The 19,240-nt window shown below is 58.0% G+C and overlaps 1 protein-coding gene across 3 annotated transcripts in view; it reads left to right on the forward strand.

Moving 5' to 3' along the window:
* The window catches only part of PFKFB3 (6-phosphofructo-2-kinase/fructose-2,6-biphosphatase 3), a 75,074-nt gene that overhangs the window by 45,456 nt on the left and 10,378 nt on the right, over positions 1 to 19,240 (forward strand). The window contains exons 1-11 of one of the 3 annotated variants that reach the window (XM_030321719.1): positions 1,719 to 2,947; positions 9,986 to 10,111; positions 11,275 to 11,371; positions 12,065 to 12,131; positions 12,565 to 12,639; positions 12,999 to 13,055; positions 15,693 to 15,817; positions 16,299 to 16,506; positions 16,723 to 16,869; positions 17,004 to 17,108; positions 18,465 to 18,594. In XM_030321719.1, coding sequence (XP_030177579.1) covers positions 2,872 to 2,947; positions 9,986 to 10,111; positions 11,275 to 11,371; positions 12,065 to 12,131; positions 12,565 to 12,639; positions 12,999 to 13,055; positions 15,693 to 15,817; positions 16,299 to 16,506; positions 16,723 to 16,869; positions 17,004 to 17,108; positions 18,465 to 18,594 — 1,213 coding nt within the window. In that variant the 5' untranslated portion in view covers positions 1,719 to 2,871. Of the gene's footprint in view, positions 1 to 1,718; positions 2,948 to 9,985; positions 10,112 to 11,274; positions 11,372 to 12,064; positions 12,132 to 12,564; positions 12,640 to 12,998; positions 13,056 to 15,692; positions 15,818 to 16,298; positions 16,507 to 16,722; positions 16,870 to 17,003; positions 17,109 to 18,464; positions 18,595 to 19,240 lie in introns of those variants that run through there. The other 2 variants (XM_030321718.1, XM_030321720.1) reach the window with 2 other exon arrangements.

The raw sequence follows: 19,240 nt of genomic DNA on the forward strand, positions 1-19,240 counted from the left end.
TGATGAGGAAGAATTTAAGTCTTTGGTCTGCACCACGGGACACACAAGCCTGAGGCATTCTGGACACACAGGCAGGGAGAGTGAGCAGTCTGGTGGCCAGTGATCCCCAGGGAACTTCGTCTGCCTGGTGCCCTCAGAACCGGACTCTGCCAGACACATTTTCTAGGTCAGGTCATTAGAGATGTGCCTCCGCTCTCGAGGACCCCACTCTCCCTGAGCTGAAACCCACAGCTGTTCGCCAGCTTACAGGTTGACAGAATGCCACTTTGTCCCCTGCCCTGCCTGTGTGTGCAAAACATCCGATGGGAAAGTAGCAGGCACGCAAGGACACTCATTCTTCCCGGAGAGGCAGGCGTGCAAGTGTGCAAGCCACTCTCACATGCACACAAGGCAGGCTCCCCTCCCTGACCCCAGCGAGCCCCGGCCAGCAACTTTCCTGAGGGCCCGGGCGCTAGCCTGCAGCTGTTTTTCTCTTTGGATCAGCCCACTCTTGTTTCAGGAGTGGAGTGGGACTCTCCCTGGGGCGTTATAGGGTGTCATCTCTGGCATTTGCTCCCACTGCAGAAAAACAAGTCCAATGCAATGCACTCGGGTTTCTGAACAGCTGCCCAAGCGCCGAAACCAGACAGTCAGCAAAGCTGTCGGAGGGAGGGAGAGCAGGGACTCCGGAGAGGGTTGGGGCAGCGGCGGGGGGGGGGGGGGGAGGGGGTGTGGGGGGGGGTGTTGCCCTCAACACAGTCGGGACGCGGGGGAAGGGGGTGTGCACGCGCGGCGGGCTGCGTCTGGCACTCGCGGCCCCTGGACCGGCTGGGGTGCGGAGAAGGTGGGAGGCCCTGGCTTGGCGGGGTGCCCGGAGTGGGGGTCTGGGACACCCGCGCGGTGGGCGACGCTCGGCGCTCCCGGCCCCTGCGCGGGCTGGGGTGCTGGGAAGGGAGGGGTGGAGGCCCGGGAGGGGCGGGGCGGGGCGGGCTGGCGGGCGGGGCGGGAGCAGATGTGCCTGCCGCCAGGGAGCGGGCGCGGTCCAGCCGAGCCATGCGGGACGTGAGCGACGTGTGGCAGCCTCTGCGCAGACTGTTCTGTTGCAGTGTGGATTTCAGGGAGCGCCGCCTTCCTCCTTCCAATCACAGCACGATCTCACAGTGAGGTATGCACTCTGCAAGGCAGGCAGCGCTTCTGTGCTGCTGTGTCGTGCACTAAACTCACATGCATGTGATGCCACCATGTGGGTGGCGTAAGTCCCCCCTAAAGCACCCCGGATCTTCACAGGGTGGCCACTGGCCTGACTACACGACTGTCCCACGCCACGAGCTGATGCAAAACTCCGAAGACCGTGGAAGCAGAAAACACACATAGACAAAAAAAAAAAAAAAAAAAAAAAAAATGGCGAGGAAGAGTTGCAAGCTGGACCAGAGAAATGTTGTGAATTTTAGGGGTTTGCACAAAGTGCCACCTCCCGATAGTTATTCCGGGGCTTATGGTCAGGTAATGAATTCAGGTCGGAATAGGCTCTAGCTTGACTTTTCTGCTCAGAGATTAGAGTATATTGAAAATGTTATAAATGGTGACGGTGGAAACCAAGGTGCCTCTGTCCTGCTCCGTCTGGTCCTCTGGGGCTTTCGTGTCCCTTCCTGATGCCCAGCCCCCTCGGGCCTCTCAGCAGCGAGGGCGGAGGGCGGGGGGCGGGGGGGACCCGGGGTTCCAGGTCCCAGGGCTGGGTGTTGGGGGAGCAATGTTCAGCACAAGCCAGGGTTTCTAAGGGATTTAAGAAAGTGGATGGGGTGAGGACGAAGGACCAGGGGGAGTCCCCTCCCCGCAGGTGGCAGGGGTCGTAGGTGGGTGAGACTCACAGGTACCCGGGAGCAGTTTTGGCAAGGCGTGACTCAGAGACCTGTGCCCCATAGGGCATCCTCCCCCCCCCCCCCCGAGGTAGCAGAGATTCCCCCACCCCCGACGCCCCTAACCTCTCTCCGGCCTGTGGCCCTAAGCCTGGGTCATCATCTTGACTACGCCTAACCTGCAGTGCGTGTTAAGAATGTAGTGTATTGGGGTCCCACTCCCAGAGAGGCCGGGCCAGTAGAACGCATTTTTACCAGCATCCAAAGGGATTCGGCTACGGGGGTCCACGGACCACACTGGACGGCGCCGCTCCTTTCCTCCCATCACAGCTGAGGTGGTTATTCTGGGAAGCTGTGCTCGTGGTTTTTAGGGGACGTAGGAGGAGGCTTAGGGAGTGCGACTTTTTAGCCGCCGCCGAGTTCAGGGCGTCATCAGAGGGATTGTAGGAGCAGGGCGCGCTGCTGGTGCCTACCTGCAGGGGGCGGCAGCAGGCCGCCTCAGGGCTTGCCCACCCCGCCCCGCGTCGCCCCCCCCCCCCCCCCCCCCCCGACGTGAAAGAGGGCTGGAACCCGGAGAAGGCGTCTCCGCCCCGAGGCTGACGTGTGGCTCACTGTGGGCTCGACTTAAAAGCCCCGGCGCTGCGCGAGGCATCCTAGCAGAGCTGGAGACGAGGCGAGCGGGTGGGGAGGGCGTCCGACTCGAGCTGGCGCAGGGGGACCGCGGCTGTCACTGCGCTCCGAGCATCCCGAGGGCTTCCCGAGTAGACGAACCCGGCCCTGCGGCGGCTGCGGGTGCAGCCCTAGCCGCCTGCCTCCCTCGCCGCGCTCGTGGAGCCTCACGCCCCGAGCGATCGTTCGTGATTTAGCACAAAGCACGTTTCCAAAAAGCAGCGCACGGGAGAGCTCCCGCGCCGCGCTCCCGCGCACGCACCCCCTCTTCCCCTTTGTTTCGGGGGTCGACCGGCTGCTCTCCTCCCCGAGTCTGAATTCTTCGCGGGGGCGGGGGGCGGACGGCCGCCGAGTCTAGGCTGTGAAGATGCCCTTGGAGCTGACTCAGAGCCGAGTGCAGAAGATCTGGATCCCCGTCGACCACCGCCCCTCGCTGCCCAGATGTGAGTGCAGATTCGCGCGGGGGCCGGGCTGCAGGGGAGCGGCGCGCCGCGCGGAGAGCCGGGCCATTGTGTGGCGGGCGCCGGCGGGGCCCGCCGTGGTGCCGGCTCCGCTGCTCCCGCGCGCTGGTGCCGGGCCGGGCGCCGCCCTCCACGGCGGGCCCCGCGGGCCGGGGCCGGGCGCTCCCCGCTCCTCCCCGCGGGCGGGCGGGTCCCCTTGCCTTCGCCGCGGGGCGGGGACGGCGCGGGCCGGGGCGCGGGCGCTGCGCCTCCCCCGGCCGGCGTCGGGGGCGCTGTGGCCCGGACCGCCCGCCCCGCGGTGCCCCGCTCGGCCGGCGCCCGGAGCGCAGAGGCAACTCGGCAACCCCGAGCGCGCCCCGGCCTCCGCTCCCTCCGCCGGGGGCGGGACGCGCGGGACACGGCGGGAAGCCTCGGCTTCGGTGACGCTTGGCGACGGACGGCCGCGCGTCCCGCGGCCGGAACCGCTCTCCCGGGCGTCTGCCGGGCCGAGTCCGGCCGAGAGACGCGGCGGTCGCTCCCCACCCCCTCTGCCGGTCGCTCCCTCCCCTGCTCTCTGCCTTCCTCCCTCCTCTCCACCTCGATCTCCGTCGCCCCTCTCTCCCGCTTTCTGTATTTCTTTTTCTTCTCTGTACTTAAATCTCCTGCTTCTGTCTTCGGCCTGTTTTTAATACCCACTCTCTTTATATTTCTCTCTGCTCCCTCTTTCCCCTCTGTCTCCTCGCTCTCTCCTTTTCCTTCAGTATATTTTCTCTCTCCTCCCCCCCCCCCCCCACCAGCTCCCGCTCCAGGGGCGACAAGAGAGCTGCCTGGCACCAAGCCTGCGCTCCTGGGTTTGGGGAGGGTCCGGGGATCAGTGACCGCACACTTGGCAGCGTTTCCTACCCGCGCGCACACTCGCGCTCACACAATCCACCGTGCTTGGAATTTGCTGGCAGTCCACCTTCCTGCTCTGTCATCGGCCGTAAATGCTTTGGAAAGGTTTGCCTTCTACCTTGGGCCCCGTCCCTAGCCACGGAGAGAGCCACCTAGTGAAAGGGTGGTCCCTGCGGTTAGAAGGTGACACCCACTCTCCACGTAACCCCCCCCCCCTCCCCGCCAGGCGCCTGCCAGGTGGACAGGGGCAGTGGAGTGGCGGGCATTTTGCTTCAGGCAGGGTCAGGTTGCCTGATTGGTAAACATGGGATCCCGTGAACAAGTCCTCGAGGTGGCTTCCAGGCAGCGGTGGCTCCTGAGTGCCAGGCAGCTTGTTGGCCCTCACTGCTGCCGCGTTTTCCGGGGGATGGTCACCAAGGCCATGGTGACAGCTTGCCACCTCAGGCTTTGCCCAGGTCTGAATCACCAACCCTCCCTCCACCCCCAGGCAGGACCCGGGGAGAGTGGGCTCTGGGGTGCTCGTAGGTCATCCTGTGTCAGAGACCAAGCAAGGTGCTCCCGACACTGGGGGCCGCTCGCTCCTCCACCACCTTGCCCCCTCTCTGCCGGACCTGAGGGTTCTGGGGGCCACAGTAGCCTGAAGGAGACCTGGTTTCTTTGCAAGGTGGCCCCGGGCGGGGGCTTTGCAATCTGTTTCTTGCTCCCAGCCCTCTCTGATACACTCTTAAACAGCTTGCTGCACATGGGCTGACCACGGCGACCCCCTGTTGGTGCTGGGGAATGCAGTGCCGTAAATCATGAGGGAGATGTGGCCACGGCAAGACACAGAGATGACCCCGCCCTTTTTGACTTTGAATACAACCAGTATTTATGAAGCACTTTGTAAACTGTAGTTGGTCATACAAATCTAGTTTGGTTCTCTATACCTAAGTACGGGTGTTTGTAGTTATGGGTGTTCACATGTGCACACATTTGTCTGTCCCCCGAGGTTCAGGGTGGGGGCTTGAGGTTGGGTGTGGACGGCACTGAGATTGGCTGGCGTTCGATCTGTCGTGTCAGTTGCAGAGATGAGAGTGTGCGATGATGCCTCCTTCTTCCAGGCTCCCGAGACCCATCCATTAGCCTCCATCAGTCTGCACGTCTCACACGCACATAAGAGATTTGCCTAATATCCCTGGTGTGTGCAAGGGGGGGGTGGGTGCTAAAGCTGATGGATTAAGTCTCTTAGTCCCTTGTCCCCGCCCACTGCTGGAATCCCCGTGTGTGGTTCTGGGGTGTAGTCTCAGACACATTCTTCCTTACAAGAGTGCCTGCACCCTGGGTATTTATTACATGACCTTATTTCCAGTTGTGCTGTCTTTCTCGGGTTATATAGTCACATTTGTGTCTCATCAGAATGGGGAAGAGAGGGTATCTCTTCTTGTTGCGTCTTTCCTGATACCCTCCCCCTCCCCCATCAGCCTCCTCCCCTTCTGTAATGGTATTTGGAAACTTGGGTGGATTTTCTTCCTTCTGAACCTGTTACCATCTTTCTAAGTGGTGTCTTAGATGAGAGTCGACAGCAGGTTCCTCTGAGGTTTGTTCATGAAAAGATGGCGTGGTGAACATTACCATTCACGTACAGAGGACAGGAGAGCGACAATGGAAGGCTCTGGGTTGGTTAGTTTGACTGTCTTTCTGGCGCTAAAGCACATCAGTTGGGTGCCCTGTTGCAACGTGCACAGGGTGGTAAATGCTTCTTACAAAACCTGCCGTTTCCTTCAAATGCAAACCGGTAACAGGATTTACTGACAGGGAAGTCATCGACAAGGAGGTAGATTATTGACTGGCTAGCTATGCTATTTGTTTACCATCACTAAAAGCGGTAAAAGGGGCCCCTGGGTGGAAGTCCTTACTTATTTGGGCCAGTTACTTATCCACCGGGAACCTGTTGTTACAGTCTGATATGTTACATACTGTCTACGGATAGACTTTATCTCAATAGGGGCTTAAAGCCTCTGATGGTATTCCAACTTAAGGTAAGGGGGACGTTCCCCAGAAACCCCTACCTTATCCTCGGCTGGCCACTACAGCTTACAGCAGTGATTCCCAGCCCTGGCTGCACTTGACAATCATTTGGGGGGGGGGCGGGATTTGGGGGGAAAATAAGAAAAGGAAAATCCCTACTGGTAGCCCAAGCCAGGTTAGAAGTCCTGTAGGCGGGGTCCGGGGATCCTGCATCGTTTAAAAGCTTTTTCGGTTCCGCCGCTGGTTGAGAACCATCAGTTTAGTTTAGGAAAGGGCACGTGAAGAATTTCAGGTGAGAGAGACCCAGGTGAGCCCCAGTTCCGGGCCTCACGACTTGTGCAGCGGGACCTGTCTTCGCTTGTAGCTCTTAGCTTCCTCACATCTGGTATGATGGAAACCGTCACGGCTGCTCTAGGAAGCAGTTCACGCGCGTCGCCCGGTCGTGAATCCTCCCAAGAACCTTTATGAAGCATCCCTCTGTTTTACAGGCCAGGAAACTAAGACGCTGAGAGATCAAGTAACTTCGCCAAGGTCCGAGGAAGGGGTGGGGCCCTGGCACTTCCAACACTATTTATTTGACTCCCGGCTCCGCTCTCTCAGCCGCTAGGCTATCTGTGCTATCTCTTGCCTCTCAAGGCTGTCAAATGTTTCTCTAAAATGCCCAGCCCCTCCCTGTTGCCGGCAGAGACCGCGTCAGGTTAGGAGGGCTGTTCGTTGGACACAGGTCAGTTAGGCAGGAGTTGAAGTGTGCATGGGAGGTAGTGAACGAGCATGGTATGGGACAGAACTTTCTGGGCCTGCATTCTGTTATCCCGGGGCCAAGTCCGTGAAGTCTGTTTCCCAGAGGGCCCTTCGGAGGTGGCCCGGCGTGATGGCGGGGTCACAACAGGTCTTTCTGTGCAGCATTGGGTTTGCCTTGCATCGGGGAACTGACCCTGTCTGCACCTGCAGCTGGCCATCCATCTGTCCTAAACAGCCCTTTCATTTGTTTCCCTGGAACTTAGCATTGAAGCGTGATCACCTGCTTGCCGAAAAAGAATGCTAGTGACGTGGCATCTTTTGAAGTTGTCATTTTCGAGTGCCTTTGGATAGAAGAAAGCTTGCAGGAGGTGTGAGAGAGCCAGCAGCGTCTTCTAACAGTTTATGTCCTGAGCATGGGTTGTGGGTGTCAGTGTGGTGGGCGAGCTGTGGCGTTCCTGCCTGTGTCCGCGCGTTACACGTTATCAGGGAGGTGAGTCATTTCGTCTGGGGAGTGGGGCTGGCATAGGAACCCTAGAATGCAGCCTGCTCTGTCCAGGACGACAGACCCTGGCCTGTCGCCGGAGGCTGTGGCTCACTCCCCTTACCAGCCGGCCTCCTGGTTATCATCTGCTTTCCTGTGTCCACATACACACGGGGAACACACACGTCGCCAGTGTGCGTTATGTACTGGTAAGCCGGTGGGGCTGGCCGTGGACGATCAGGCCTTAGCTCAGGTGCGGCTCAGGGACACAGACTCTGGCTCCCCGATTCAAACAGACCCCCCGTGGACCCCTAGCCCCAGCGTCAGCCCTCTGCTTTCATCACAGCATTTGTCCCGCTCCGAAATGACTTTGTGCATCTGTTAGCTCGTACATTGTCTCTTCCCCACTGCAGGCCAGATGCTTCCCAGCACAGGGGCGGTGTCCACATAATGCTCTGTGCTCACGGGGCACCTAGCACCTGTGTCTGTTGAGTGAATGAGTAAATGGAATGACAGAGTTGAGGGTGGCGTCCCAGAATGTGGTGGTTTTCCGCGATCTTTTACTCAAGTGGCAGCCTTAACTCTGGATGACACTTTTAGCTTGAGCTCCGTCCCTCCCGTGCCCCACCCCAAGCTGCAGCCAAGATGTTTATAGTCTGTTAACCCCGCGGTCTTTAAACAATTGCTTCTTTAGCCCTTCAACATAGTGAGCATACGTGTATCCCCTTAAACATGCTTACGTTGACATCCAAGTTAAACGTCTAAACACATCTGAGGATAAAAACTCTTTGCCGGGGTGGGGGGGGAGGTCCAAAATAGGTTAAAATACTAAATGTTTGTATACGATGAGATGAAGCACACAAGAACTTTTTGGAAGATTTTGTGTTAAACTCCACGCTTATCTTCCCTAATCCCTGTGCTTGTTGGGGGGCGAAGAGGAAACAGCAGAGCTCCGGGGAAGACGGTGTGGGAGGTGGAAGGAGGTGCTCTTCTGTGGGTTAACAGGATCCGCAGAGAAGAAGAGACTGAGGGTCTGGGGGGAACTGAAGCAGGGGCAGGTGGTTATAAGATGAAGACACCTGAGATGGCCTGTGAGTTTGAAAGAAGAACATGTTAGGGTTCAGGAGGCTTAGTCAGGAGGTTTCCCTGCTCTGTCTGAGACCCAGGAGCGCCTGGTTGGAATGACAGCCACAGCCCGCGTGCAGCTCCTCCAAATCTTGTGCAAGGAGCCAAAGGAATAGGGAGAATGGCCTCTGCTTTGCCAAATAAAAGAGTGATGACTTATTTGGGTTTGAGATTCAACCTGAATTTTTGGCTTACGATATTTACTCTGCCATGTCTTTATGGGATTTTCCTCTCAAAGCGTCTCCTGCCAGAGATTTGCGCATGTGGTTCCTTGATAGTAGAACTAATCCCCGATTTGATAAATCAGTCATCCTCTGTCTCCGCTCACTTGGCGTGAGTCCATCAAAAGTATTCCATGCACGTGCCCAGCTGAGGGGAGGGAGGGAGAGGGAGCGCGCGTCCGTCCGTCCCTGCATGTTTGGACGCTCTTGGGAGCAGGGGCATGGTGGGGACATCAGATAAGACCAGGAGCCAGCGGTGGCTTGAGGGAAGGATTAGTAGAGTCGGTGCTTCCAGGCGACTGAGTGAGACGACTTCTCATGTGTCACCTGCGGCTGCCCCGATGCACACGGGAGGGCGTTGTCTTCTGTCCACGCCGGTTTTCGAGAAGCCCATCACTTTTCTTGGGACTCAAGAAAGTCCGCTGGCGCTTTTGTGCTCCACTTGTGTGCTCACACCGGGCAGGGAAATGCCTGTCTTCTAGGAACGTGTTTGTTCCCAGCTACTGGGAGCTGGAGAATCCCAGCCAAGTGCTTTTGTGGCTCCTACGTGTCTCCTTGCCTCCTGATGGCCTTTCTTCTTCCTCCTCGCTCTGCATGGTCTAGAACATGAAGAAACAGCCCCCTCTGTGTTCCGTTTGCTTCCTCTCTGCCCCCAGCCCACAGGCACAGGGGGCAGATCCCGGAATAACGTGGTGGGTGTTTGGGCATGCGATCTCAGTTTGGTCATGGGCTGAGTACGGGACCGTGTTGGGGCGTCCAGCTTAGGGAAGGTGTCCTCTTTGAAGCCTGTGCCTGGCAGTGGCCTGGTGGCTCTCCTATCCCCATCTGGCACCCGCTGGCTTAGAGACAGAGCCCCTGTCTATGTCTGACATCCGCCTAGATCTGTGGCGTGGTCCCAGGAGCTTTGCCTCATCGGGATGACCAGTGCCCGGAAGCGATGGCACGTAGCTGGCCAGGAGAGCGAGGTTGCCTGTGGCGCCCAGCGAGCACCGGGCAGTGTTGCTGACCCGGGAGGGAGCAGGCGGCCAGTCTCGTGCTCTCAATGGGCAGCCCCTGCCACTCTTGTCACCAGATGCTGGAGTCTCCTTAGAGTCTCAAGCATAAGACACCAGCCAAGGAAACACTGCACCTTAAGTCTCCAGAACAGGGTTCTTCGGGCTGCTTTCTTAAAATCCAGCGAAAACCTCTCTCCCTGGTGTTTTGTCTTATTATCGGAACGTTTCTCCTACCGTTAACCTCACCCCCACTGGTGTTGGGGAATCCCTTCCTTATAACGCTTTCTGCTTTGGGGTTAGTAGCGGGATTCCTGGCTGGGTTTAGGGCCCTCAGGAATCAGGTTGGGAATCTGGGGTTGGGGCAGTCCCCCTGCCACGCGTGACCTGAAAGCAAGATGGAGATTTGTGACTGGGCTGGGCGGGGCTCTGGCCAGTAGAGGGTCGAGGCGTTGCTGGACTGTAAAACGCCCAGGGCTTTGAGGTGGGAGCGAAAAAGGCATTTCTGCGGAATTCTTGAAGGTTCGCCGCGGGGCACACACTGCTTCGTGGCTGACACCTCGCTCTGTCCTCTCCCCAGCCTGTGGGCCGAAGCTGACCAACTCCCCCACCGTGATTGTCATGGTGGGGCTCCCAGCCCGGGGTAAGACGTACATCTCAAAGAAGCTGACTCGATACCTCAACTGGATCGGCGTCCCCACGAAAGGTGAGGCGTGTGCCAAGGCCAAGGTCGTTACCTGGAGCCTTTCACTCTTGCTCACCAACCCCTGCGACCAAAACCACGTCCCTTCTGCCTCCAGCTGCTGGGACCTGCCGTGCAGGGCCAGTCTTGGGCTGGCCTGTGCCCACAAGCGTGGGGCACCCTTTTGGGCCTTGTCACTCGGTACACTATATACGTATCCTCGCTTGGCGTTGGGATCTTTTCTTTTCCTGCTCTGTCGTTCCTGCTGCCCCACAACCTGCTCAGCCCTCACCACCTTCAAAAAGCCTTCTCTGGCCGTATGGTCTGTGGAGATCTGGGCCCTCCCCTTTTTTATAAAATTTATTTTTGATAGAGAGTGTTTGCGGGGGAGGTACAGAGAGACGGAGGGAGACCCGAGGATCTGATGCAGGCTCTGTGCCGACGGCAGTGAGCCTGACGTGGGGCTTGAACTCATGAACCGCAAGGTCATGACCTGAGCTGAAGTCGGATGCTCAACCGACTGAGCCACCCGGGTGCCCCTGTGCCCTTTTAAGTACTCTAGCACTCAGTTGTGACATTCTTCTACTGACTGTCGTCAAAAGTTCCACACCATCGGCTACCTTTGTATGACTCTTGGCCTGGTCTTCCCGACTACACCGGAAAGGTGGTGAGGTGGGGGACTAGGTTTTGCATCCACTGTCCCCCACGGTGCCCGGCGCTTTGTGTCGTATGGTGAATGCCCCGTAAATGCTCCACGCTTCCCTGGGGCGCAGGCTGCTGGCTCAGTAGGTGAATGGTAGATCTGGGCCCCACGGCACGCGTGAGACCCTGCGCTGTCCTGGGGGATCGTGCGCAGGAATCACTGCCCCTGTTTCCGCGGGACCCGTGGCAGCCGCCCCTCCGCACAGCCTTAGGACGCTGCACCTGCAGACGGGGCAGTGGAAGCCAGTCCCTGGGAAGGTAGAGCGGCCCCAAGCAGCGTCGGGTCTGGGGGAAGCTGGGCTGCCTTCTGGGCTCGCAGCCCTGGGCGTGGAGGTCCGCTCTCCCGCCTCGGTGTCTCAGCAGAACCTCATTCAGGTTGGTGTAGCTGTGTAGGCTCGGTTTCCTTTTTTAGAGAGAGCTCCCAGATGTTGGTGGCTCCTTCTTCCTGGGGGGTCAGCTAAGGGTTCCCACCTTTGTCCCCACAGTGTTCAACGTCGGGGAGTACCGCCGGGAGGCCGTCAAACAGTACAGCTCCTACAGCTTCTTTCGCCCCGACAACGAAGAGGCCATGAAAGTCCGCAAGTAAGGCCCGAGCCGCCGTGGGGGCCTGGGCTTGGGTTTGCTCGGCTTCCCGAAGCCGGGTTCTGTCGGAGAAAGAAGCTGGTCTGCGGCGTGGCTCCGCTGTGGCCATGACACGTGACCCCACCTCCGGGTGTGTTAGGATGAGGCGCCGCCTCCGTGAAACTCACTGCCTCCTCTGCTCCCGGAGGGTCTAACTCGGCCGCTGGTTGATACAAATCAACAGCAGTGTCTCGTTGGGAGTGAACAAGGCCATTTTTGCGGGAAACCTTCCGCTTCCATTTGGAGAGGATTTTTCTTGTAAGCCCAGGGTGGTCGTGAAACCCAAGTGCCATGGCGCTCAACCCTGACAGGTGTCGTAGGGTCACCTGGGAGCCTGGGGAGATCCGGATGTGGGCCGTGCCCTGGACAGAGCGTGAGGATCCGTGGGCCGGACCTGGGCGTCAGCTCTGTGAAAGCTCCCAGTGAGATCTCGGGGCGCAGCCCGGGCATGAGCCCCATTTCCCACGGGCAGCCGCAGCCGCCTGTCTGCGGGGCTGGGCTGGGAGCCTGTGGGCCCGAGTGGACGGGGCCCCGCAGCCCCGGCCGGCCTGGCGGTTTCCTCACTCTGCCCGCTGGGATGAGCGGCGGGTTGCTGGGCCTTCCCCCGCCGGACGGGCTGGCGTGACGCGTGCTTTCTCTTCCTGCCTGTTGCAGGCAGTGCGCTCTGGCTGCCCTGAGAGACGTCAAAAGTTACCTGACGAAGGAAGGGGGCCAAATTGCAGTAAGTCCGGGGGCGGGGTGCCAGCCTCTGTGTCCGAGGCCATAGCACACGGTGCCCCGGGGAGACAGAAGTGTAGGCACTGCCCCGGGCAGTGCCGAGAGCCGCCGCAGGGACACCTCGAAAAGGGACGAGTGCCTGTGGCCTGAGAGTTGAGGGGAGCGACGGCCTAGAGCAGCGCTGGGGGGGCCAGGAGAGTGGTTAGCGGGGGGTGGACCTGGGGCACGGCTGGTGCTGTGCTCTGTGCCCACCCCTCCCCTGTGTGCTGGGGGTGGGGGGAAGGGGTGGACCCGGGATGGGGGCTGCCGCTGCGGTAGCCAGGGGTCCCTTCCACGTGCCCCCTCCCCTGCGTGTAGCTGATGTGTGTTGGCTCTAAGTATCCTACTGTTCATCTCGAACGTGGCCTCTCTTCACGGCCCTACTGTCTCCCCATCAGGTGTTCGACGCCACCAATACCACCAGAGAGAGGAGACACATGATCCTTCATTTTGCCAAAGAAAATGACTTCAAGGTGAGCGACACTTGCTCCGGAGCATGCGGGAGCAGGGAAGGCAGCTCGGGGACGGGCTGAGTCCTGTGTCTCTGCTCCGGGCCTGGTTCTCTACCTCCCGCTGCTCTTGTTTTGCTGCGGACACATTGGGCCTTTCCTGTGGGGGCTCTGGGGGGGGGGGGGGACGGTTACCCAGACTAGGGTGTGGGATGGGCAAAGGACTCAGGGTTGAGCAGGTAGTTCTTTGTGTGTGTTTGGGTGTTCGTAAATGGGGTCCTTCCTCCTCGAATGAGGTTGGTGACATCACAGTGACACCAGCGTCCACGCTTCGCGTGTGTCACATTTGTGGTTTTCTAACTTTCCTCTTTGCTTTCTTCCAGGTGTTTTTCATTGAGTCTGTGTGCGACGACCCTATGGTTGTGGCCTCCAACATCATGGTAAGACAACGTAGGACCCCACTGTAGGGCGACAGTCTGAGAAAAGTGGGGAACCAGCTCGGGCCCAGAGCAGTAACTAGACGCTGAGGACGAGCCGGCTGTCCCAGCCTGTTGGTTTTGTCTGAGTTGTGGGACCGGGAAAGTGGGAGGTGTGGAGTGGTGTTTAATTTAGAAGCATGTTCTGTGACCTGCCCTGGCTTTATCTGGGGTCCTTGCAGGCGGTTGGCAGAAAGCAGCCTTTGCGGGACCTAAGAGATAAAAAGCAGGGGCCTGGGAACAGTTTCTGTGAGTGGCAGTAGCTTGGCAGCTGGGTGGGGACAGGGCTGCTTGGGACAAAGGGCAGCTCACCCTTCCAGAAGGGAAGGAAGGCAGCAGGCTGGACTCTCTTTAGCTGTGAAGGTCCCCAGTAGAAAAGAATGACTGTGTGTTGATAAAACTTCATAGGACACAACAGACTGAAAGGCAGAATCCCCAAGTGTGGGAAAAACGGGGGCAGTAAAACTATCTTCCTGCTGACATGTCCCTAACATACCCTTCTCCTCGCCCTGTGCCGAGGGGAGGTTGCCCAGATAAACTGAGGGTAATTGGCAGCTTAATTTGAATAATTCTTAAGTTTTGCCGCTTGAAAGCAATATACCATAAATGGAAGCCATTACCATGAAGACTCTACCATAGGTCACCTTCTCATGTAGGTAATTTTCTGTGCAGCTTAAATACATGAGAATAAGCCGTGTCTCTAATGAAAAGCAGGTCTGATGCTTCTACAGGGAATGCTGGGGTTTGCTGCGTTACAAGCACGCATCTTTAAAGGGTTGCTGAGGATTCACTGGCTTCCAATGTTGGAACTTTTCTCCAAGGCAGTGGGAATGTGTACAAGCATTTCTAAGAACGGAGTTCATAGCTCAGAAAGGGCTGTTCACATTGTGGAAAACCCAGATGCGTTTCATCGGGTCCAGAGGAAGAGGCCCAAAGGACGGGGAGGTAGAACAGAAGTTGCTGTGATCTGGACAAAGGGTTTTGCTACGTTCCTTTAGTTTCATTCTACTAGCTTCGTCTTGGTAGCGAAGCACAGCGCGGACGCAGAGTGCATCTTCCGCAGTGAGCAGTCAGCACGTGCGTGGCTAGGAGCTCACCACCGATCTTGTCCTCTGTTAACACATCCAGTCATTTGCCCCGACCCTCCGGGTTCAGGAATCTTGTGTCTCCGATTAAGCCCCAGAGCAGCTTTGCAGGGTAGGCCTTCCCAGCATGCTCTCTGGCGGCGGGCGTGCTAGGGAGAAAGGGATTTGGGAACTTAGATTGTTTTTCATCGTGGTAAAATATACAATTTAGCGTCTTCACCGCGCAAGTGTTCAACCCCGTGGCACTCAGCACGCACAGGTCTCTGCACCGTGGTCACCACCACGGATGCGCAGAACCTTTTTATCTTCCCAGACCGAGACTCTGCACCCGTGAAGCGCTGACTCCCCACTGAACTCAGGTTTTGTTTTGTAATGTTTATGTATTTATTGTGAGAGAGCGAGCACGTGAGCTGGGAAGGGGCAGAGAGAGAATCTCAAGCAGGCACTGCAGTCAGTGCAGAGCCTGATGCAGGGCTCGGTCTCACGAACCGTGAGATCATGACCTGAGCCGAAATCAAGAGTCGGACACTTGATCGACTCAGCCACCTAGGTGCCCCTGAACCTGGTTTTTTGTTTTTAAGAATATATATATTTTTGATGTCTTTATTTTTGTGAGAAAGAGAGAGTGTATGTGAGCAGGAGAGGGTCAGAGAGTGAGGGAGACAGAATGTCGCCGAGCTGTCAGCACAGAGCCCGACACAGGGCTCAAACTCACAAACTGTGAGATCGTGACCTGAACAAAGTCAGACCCTTAACCGACTGACCACCCAGGCGCCCCTGAACTCGGGTGTGTAAAGAGTGTCCGCCTGTCTCCTGGCAGTGGTGGTGGTTGTAGAGGAAAAGAGCACGTGCAGGAACAAATTTCGCTAAAATTTCGCTGAATTTTGCTAAAAACCCTGCCAGGTTTCTCAGACCTACCGTTCACTTACAGGGGATGGGTGAGTCCGAGGGCTGTTTCTTCTGCTTTCTCTTCCCATAAGAGCAAACCTTAGAAAGGACTGGGCCCGGTGGAGAAGCACTAGTTGGGGAGCAGTTACAAGCATGTGGTGCCCCATCCATGGGTGGTGGCGGGAAGAATCCTGCCTGGCGCACAGGGCAGGGCATCGCCAGCAACTCGGGAGCGCGCCTTCGCTGACCGACAGCCTGGCCCTTGGTGTGGGGAGTGCTGCAGGTGTGGATCCAGAGTTCGAATTGAGGCTTGGCGGTCTGGGGATGACCTACCAGGTTGACCCCGAATCGTGGCCCCATTCGGATGTGTTCAGTAGAAGCCTGTGGCTTTCCTGTGTACGTCCTTCCAGGGAGCGATCCCCTGTCCACTGTGGGTGCTCTGCCTGTGTCATCACTGGGTGAGAACTCAAGCCCCGGTGTATTTCTTTTTTTCTTTTCAACGCTGGGTGGGATCATCGTTACTCTGAGCTGGTCTGTACTTTCCCTGTTTGCGAGCCCCAAATCTCGCTTCGTCTAAGCAGAAAGCCTTCCAGCGTGATTCATCAGCTGCCTCTTTGTGGTGTTACAGGAAGTTAAAATCTCTAGCCCGGATTACAAAGATTGCAACTCAGCAGAAGCTATGGACGACTTCATGAAGAGAATTAGTTGCTACGAAGCCAGCTATCAGCCCCTCGACCCTGATAAATGTGACAGGTAATAACGAAGAGGTGACTGTCTCTGACTCTTCTGCTTTGGTAGAGTTTGTTTGTTTTTTAGCGTTTTCGTGCCGTCCGTACAAAGCACTTGCTCCTGCATCCTTTTATAAGCTGTCTTTTAAAACATCTTTAAAAAAATCCTTGATTGCGTATTCCACGTGACTGTTTCCGGCACTAACTGTAGAAGCATGGGAAGTGTACGTGAGCCCCGTCTTGCTCCTGTCCCCTTGACGTGCGTGTCCTTTCTCTCTGCTCTGGTCTCCCGCCTCCCTCTCCCCTCTTCTGACCACACGCTGCTGCGGACAGTGCCCACGTGTTCTGTCTCCGAGAACACAGATTCAGTCTGCGCCCTCCCCTCGTGGGTCTGTGGGGGCTGAGTCTCTGCCATCGGCCGGGGCCATGGGGGTTTACACCCGGGCTGGCTGGGCTGGGCTGTGCTATCAGCGGAGTTCTGATCGGCTGGTCGCCTTCCCCTGCAGGGACCTGTCCTTGATCAAGGTGATCGACGTGGGCCGGAGGTTCTTGGTGAACAGAGTTCAGGACCACATTCAGAGCCGCATCGTGTACTACCTGATGAACATTCACGTGCAGCCCCGCACCATCTACCTGTGTCGGCACGGCGAGAGCGAGCACAACCTCCAGGGCAAGATCGGAGGGGACTCGGGTCTGTCCAGCCGGGGCAGGAAGGTAGGGGGAGCCGGGGGCAAGGCGGGCTGCCGAGGGGCTGGGTGCATCCCGTGTGTGCAGCGTGCGTGCGTGCGTGCATGCATGCGTGTGCGTGTATGTGTGTGTGTGATAGTGTAGTCACGCCCCCGATGCGGAATGAGACAGGTCTTGCTCTGCTTCTCCAGGAGGGGCAGGAGCCTGAGTCAGGCCATGTCCCTCTGTCCCACGCCCTTGCAGTTTGCCAATGCCCTGAGCAAGTTTGTGGAGGAGCAGAACCTGAAGGACCTCAAGGTGTGGACCAGCCAGCTGAAAAGCACCATCCAGACGGCGGAAGCCCTGCGTCTCCCCTACGAACAGTGGAAGGCACTCAACGAGATCGACGCCGTGAGTGCCGGGGCCTGGCCTTGGCCGTGGGAGCGGGAGGGCACGGAGGTCTCTCCCCTGGGAAACGAGAGCCCTCGCAGACCCGCACGTGCCATGCTGAGCAACTTGAGGTGACGTCTGGGTGTTCCCGCCAGGGTGTCTGTGAGGAGATGACCTACGAGGAGATCAGGGACACCTACCCTGAGGAGTACACTCTGCGCGAGCAGGACAAGTACTACTACCGCTACCCCACCGGGGAGGTACGTGTGCCCGCTCTCGCCCGCGTCCCTCGGTGCAGCCGGTGTGTGCTGTGCGCACGGGAGCCGGTGACAGGCCGGGCTGAGAGAGGGCCTCGGGGGGCCCAGGTGGCCCCATTCGGGTAACTGTGCTCAGCAGCCACGTGCTCCGGGAGGAAGGGGCAGGAAGGGCTCTTGCAAACGCCTGCCCCTTGTGCCTTCTGATGCCTGTTCCCGGCACTCTCCCTTCTGAATCCAGTTTTCCTAAACTGAACCTTATAAACGGCTCCAGGAGAGGGACAGGTGTATTTCCCTGTGAGCACCAGCGAGAGATGTGTCTCTCAGATGAGCCCATGGTAACGTGGGAGGCAACAGCAGTCAGGGGTGATGGCTCACCATGTGCGCGGGTTCCCCTTTGACTGCAGACACGATGGCAACTGTGTCATCTCAGGTCCCGCGCATCACTGATTCGCTGAGGGAGCCCTGGACGCAGCCTCCGGGCGATGCTCTGGTGTCGGCTGCAGGCAGCCTGGTGACACCTGGTGGGTCCTTGCTGTCTGAGGGCCGTCTTGGTTGTCTGTCACGTTTCAGTTTCCTCCTGCTCAGGGCGCTCACCTCCTCCATGGCCCTTGTTCCCGGAACCTGATTAGTGAGAGAACAAGGGAGACCACAGAGGGATGGGCGTGAGCAGGAACCTTGGTAGCCTTAAAAGTCACATGCCCACCCATTTTTTTCAAATTTTTTTTTTTTAATTGAGCGAAAATTCACACAATATAAAACTCACTAAAGCATACGATTCAGTGGTTTTTAGGTGTATTCATAGTACTGGGCAACCATTACTACAAATTCTAGAACATTCCATCATTCCCAAAGGAAACCCTAGCCTGTTCCCCCCTCCCCCAAGCCCTGGAAACCAGGGGTCTACTTCCCGTCTCTGTGGCATTGCTTACTGTGTACGTTTGACAGAAAGGGGTCATACAACATGTGGTCACACTGTGTATGACTTCTCTCACTCAGGGGACGTTTTCAGGGTCCCCCACGTTGTCAGCGTGTGTCCGGTCGTCAGTCCCTCATCCCCCCGCGTGGAGAATTAGGAGGCAGCCCTTAGAGGGAGGACGGCGGGTTCATGTTCTGGCAGGGGATGCGTCACATCCTCACCAACAAGGGGACGGTCTCCCTTTTCTAAGAAGCCAGTCGATGTGGGTCCCCAGGGGCCCTGAGGGGTGCAGCCCCGAAACACCGCCGGCTGTGGATCGATTATCGATCGATGGCGTGTTCTCTGGTTTCTAACGGGGGAAGGGGCGTGGCTGAGGCGGCAGAGCCCCGCCCCCGCCCGCGTGCGCCTCTGCAGCAGCACCGACCCGTCCCTCTGTCTTGCAGTCCTACCAGGACCTGGTGCAGCGCCTGGAGCCGGTGATCATGGAGCTGGAGCGGCAGGAGAACGTGCTGGTCATCTGCCATCAGGCCGTCCTGCGTTGCCTCCTCGCCTACTTCCTGGATAAGAGCGCAGGTGCCGCCGCCCCCCCCCCCCCCCCAAGCCTGCTCTGGGTGGTGGGGGCGACGGGGAAGCCCGTGGAGCTCCGAGAAAGGGTGGAGGGAAGCCAGCCTTTGAGTCGGGGGACGCCGCGGACCAGCACCTTCCCCACGGGACCACGCGGGGTCTCTCTCCCCGCGTGGTTCACTGCTGCTGAGCGTTAGGAAAGGCCTCGGCCGCGCCTCCTGCTGGAGCCTTCAGAGCACAGCCTCCCGCAGGCCCCCAGCCGCTCACCTCTGGGGGGGGGGAGGGGCGGGGTGGGGCAGCCCACCTCTAAAGAACAAAGAGCCCAGAAAACTCTAATGAGACTCTTAAAATTTAAGCCTATGTCTACCCAAGGCTCACTGGAATCCTGACACACCTAAATTGTTCAGGGAATGATTTTTTTTTTTTAAGTTTATGTATTTATTTTCAGAGAGAGAGCGGGAGATAGAGAATGCTAAGCTGGCCCCGAGCTGCCAGCACAGAGATCATGACCTGAGCCGAAACCAATAGTTGGACGCTTAGTCGACTGAGCCAGCCAGGCACCCCCGATTTTTTTCTTTTAACTCTAGTGTACCGTGCAAGGGTGGGCTTGGGGTTTGTTTTGATGCTCGTCTTTTGGCTACTGGTTTTTCTAGGC

This window comes from Lynx canadensis, chromosome B4, assembly GCF_007474595.2.
Source record: "Lynx canadensis isolate LIC74 chromosome B4, mLynCan4.pri.v2, whole genome shotgun sequence".
NCBI lineage: Eukaryota > Metazoa > Chordata > Mammalia > Carnivora > Felidae > Lynx > Lynx canadensis.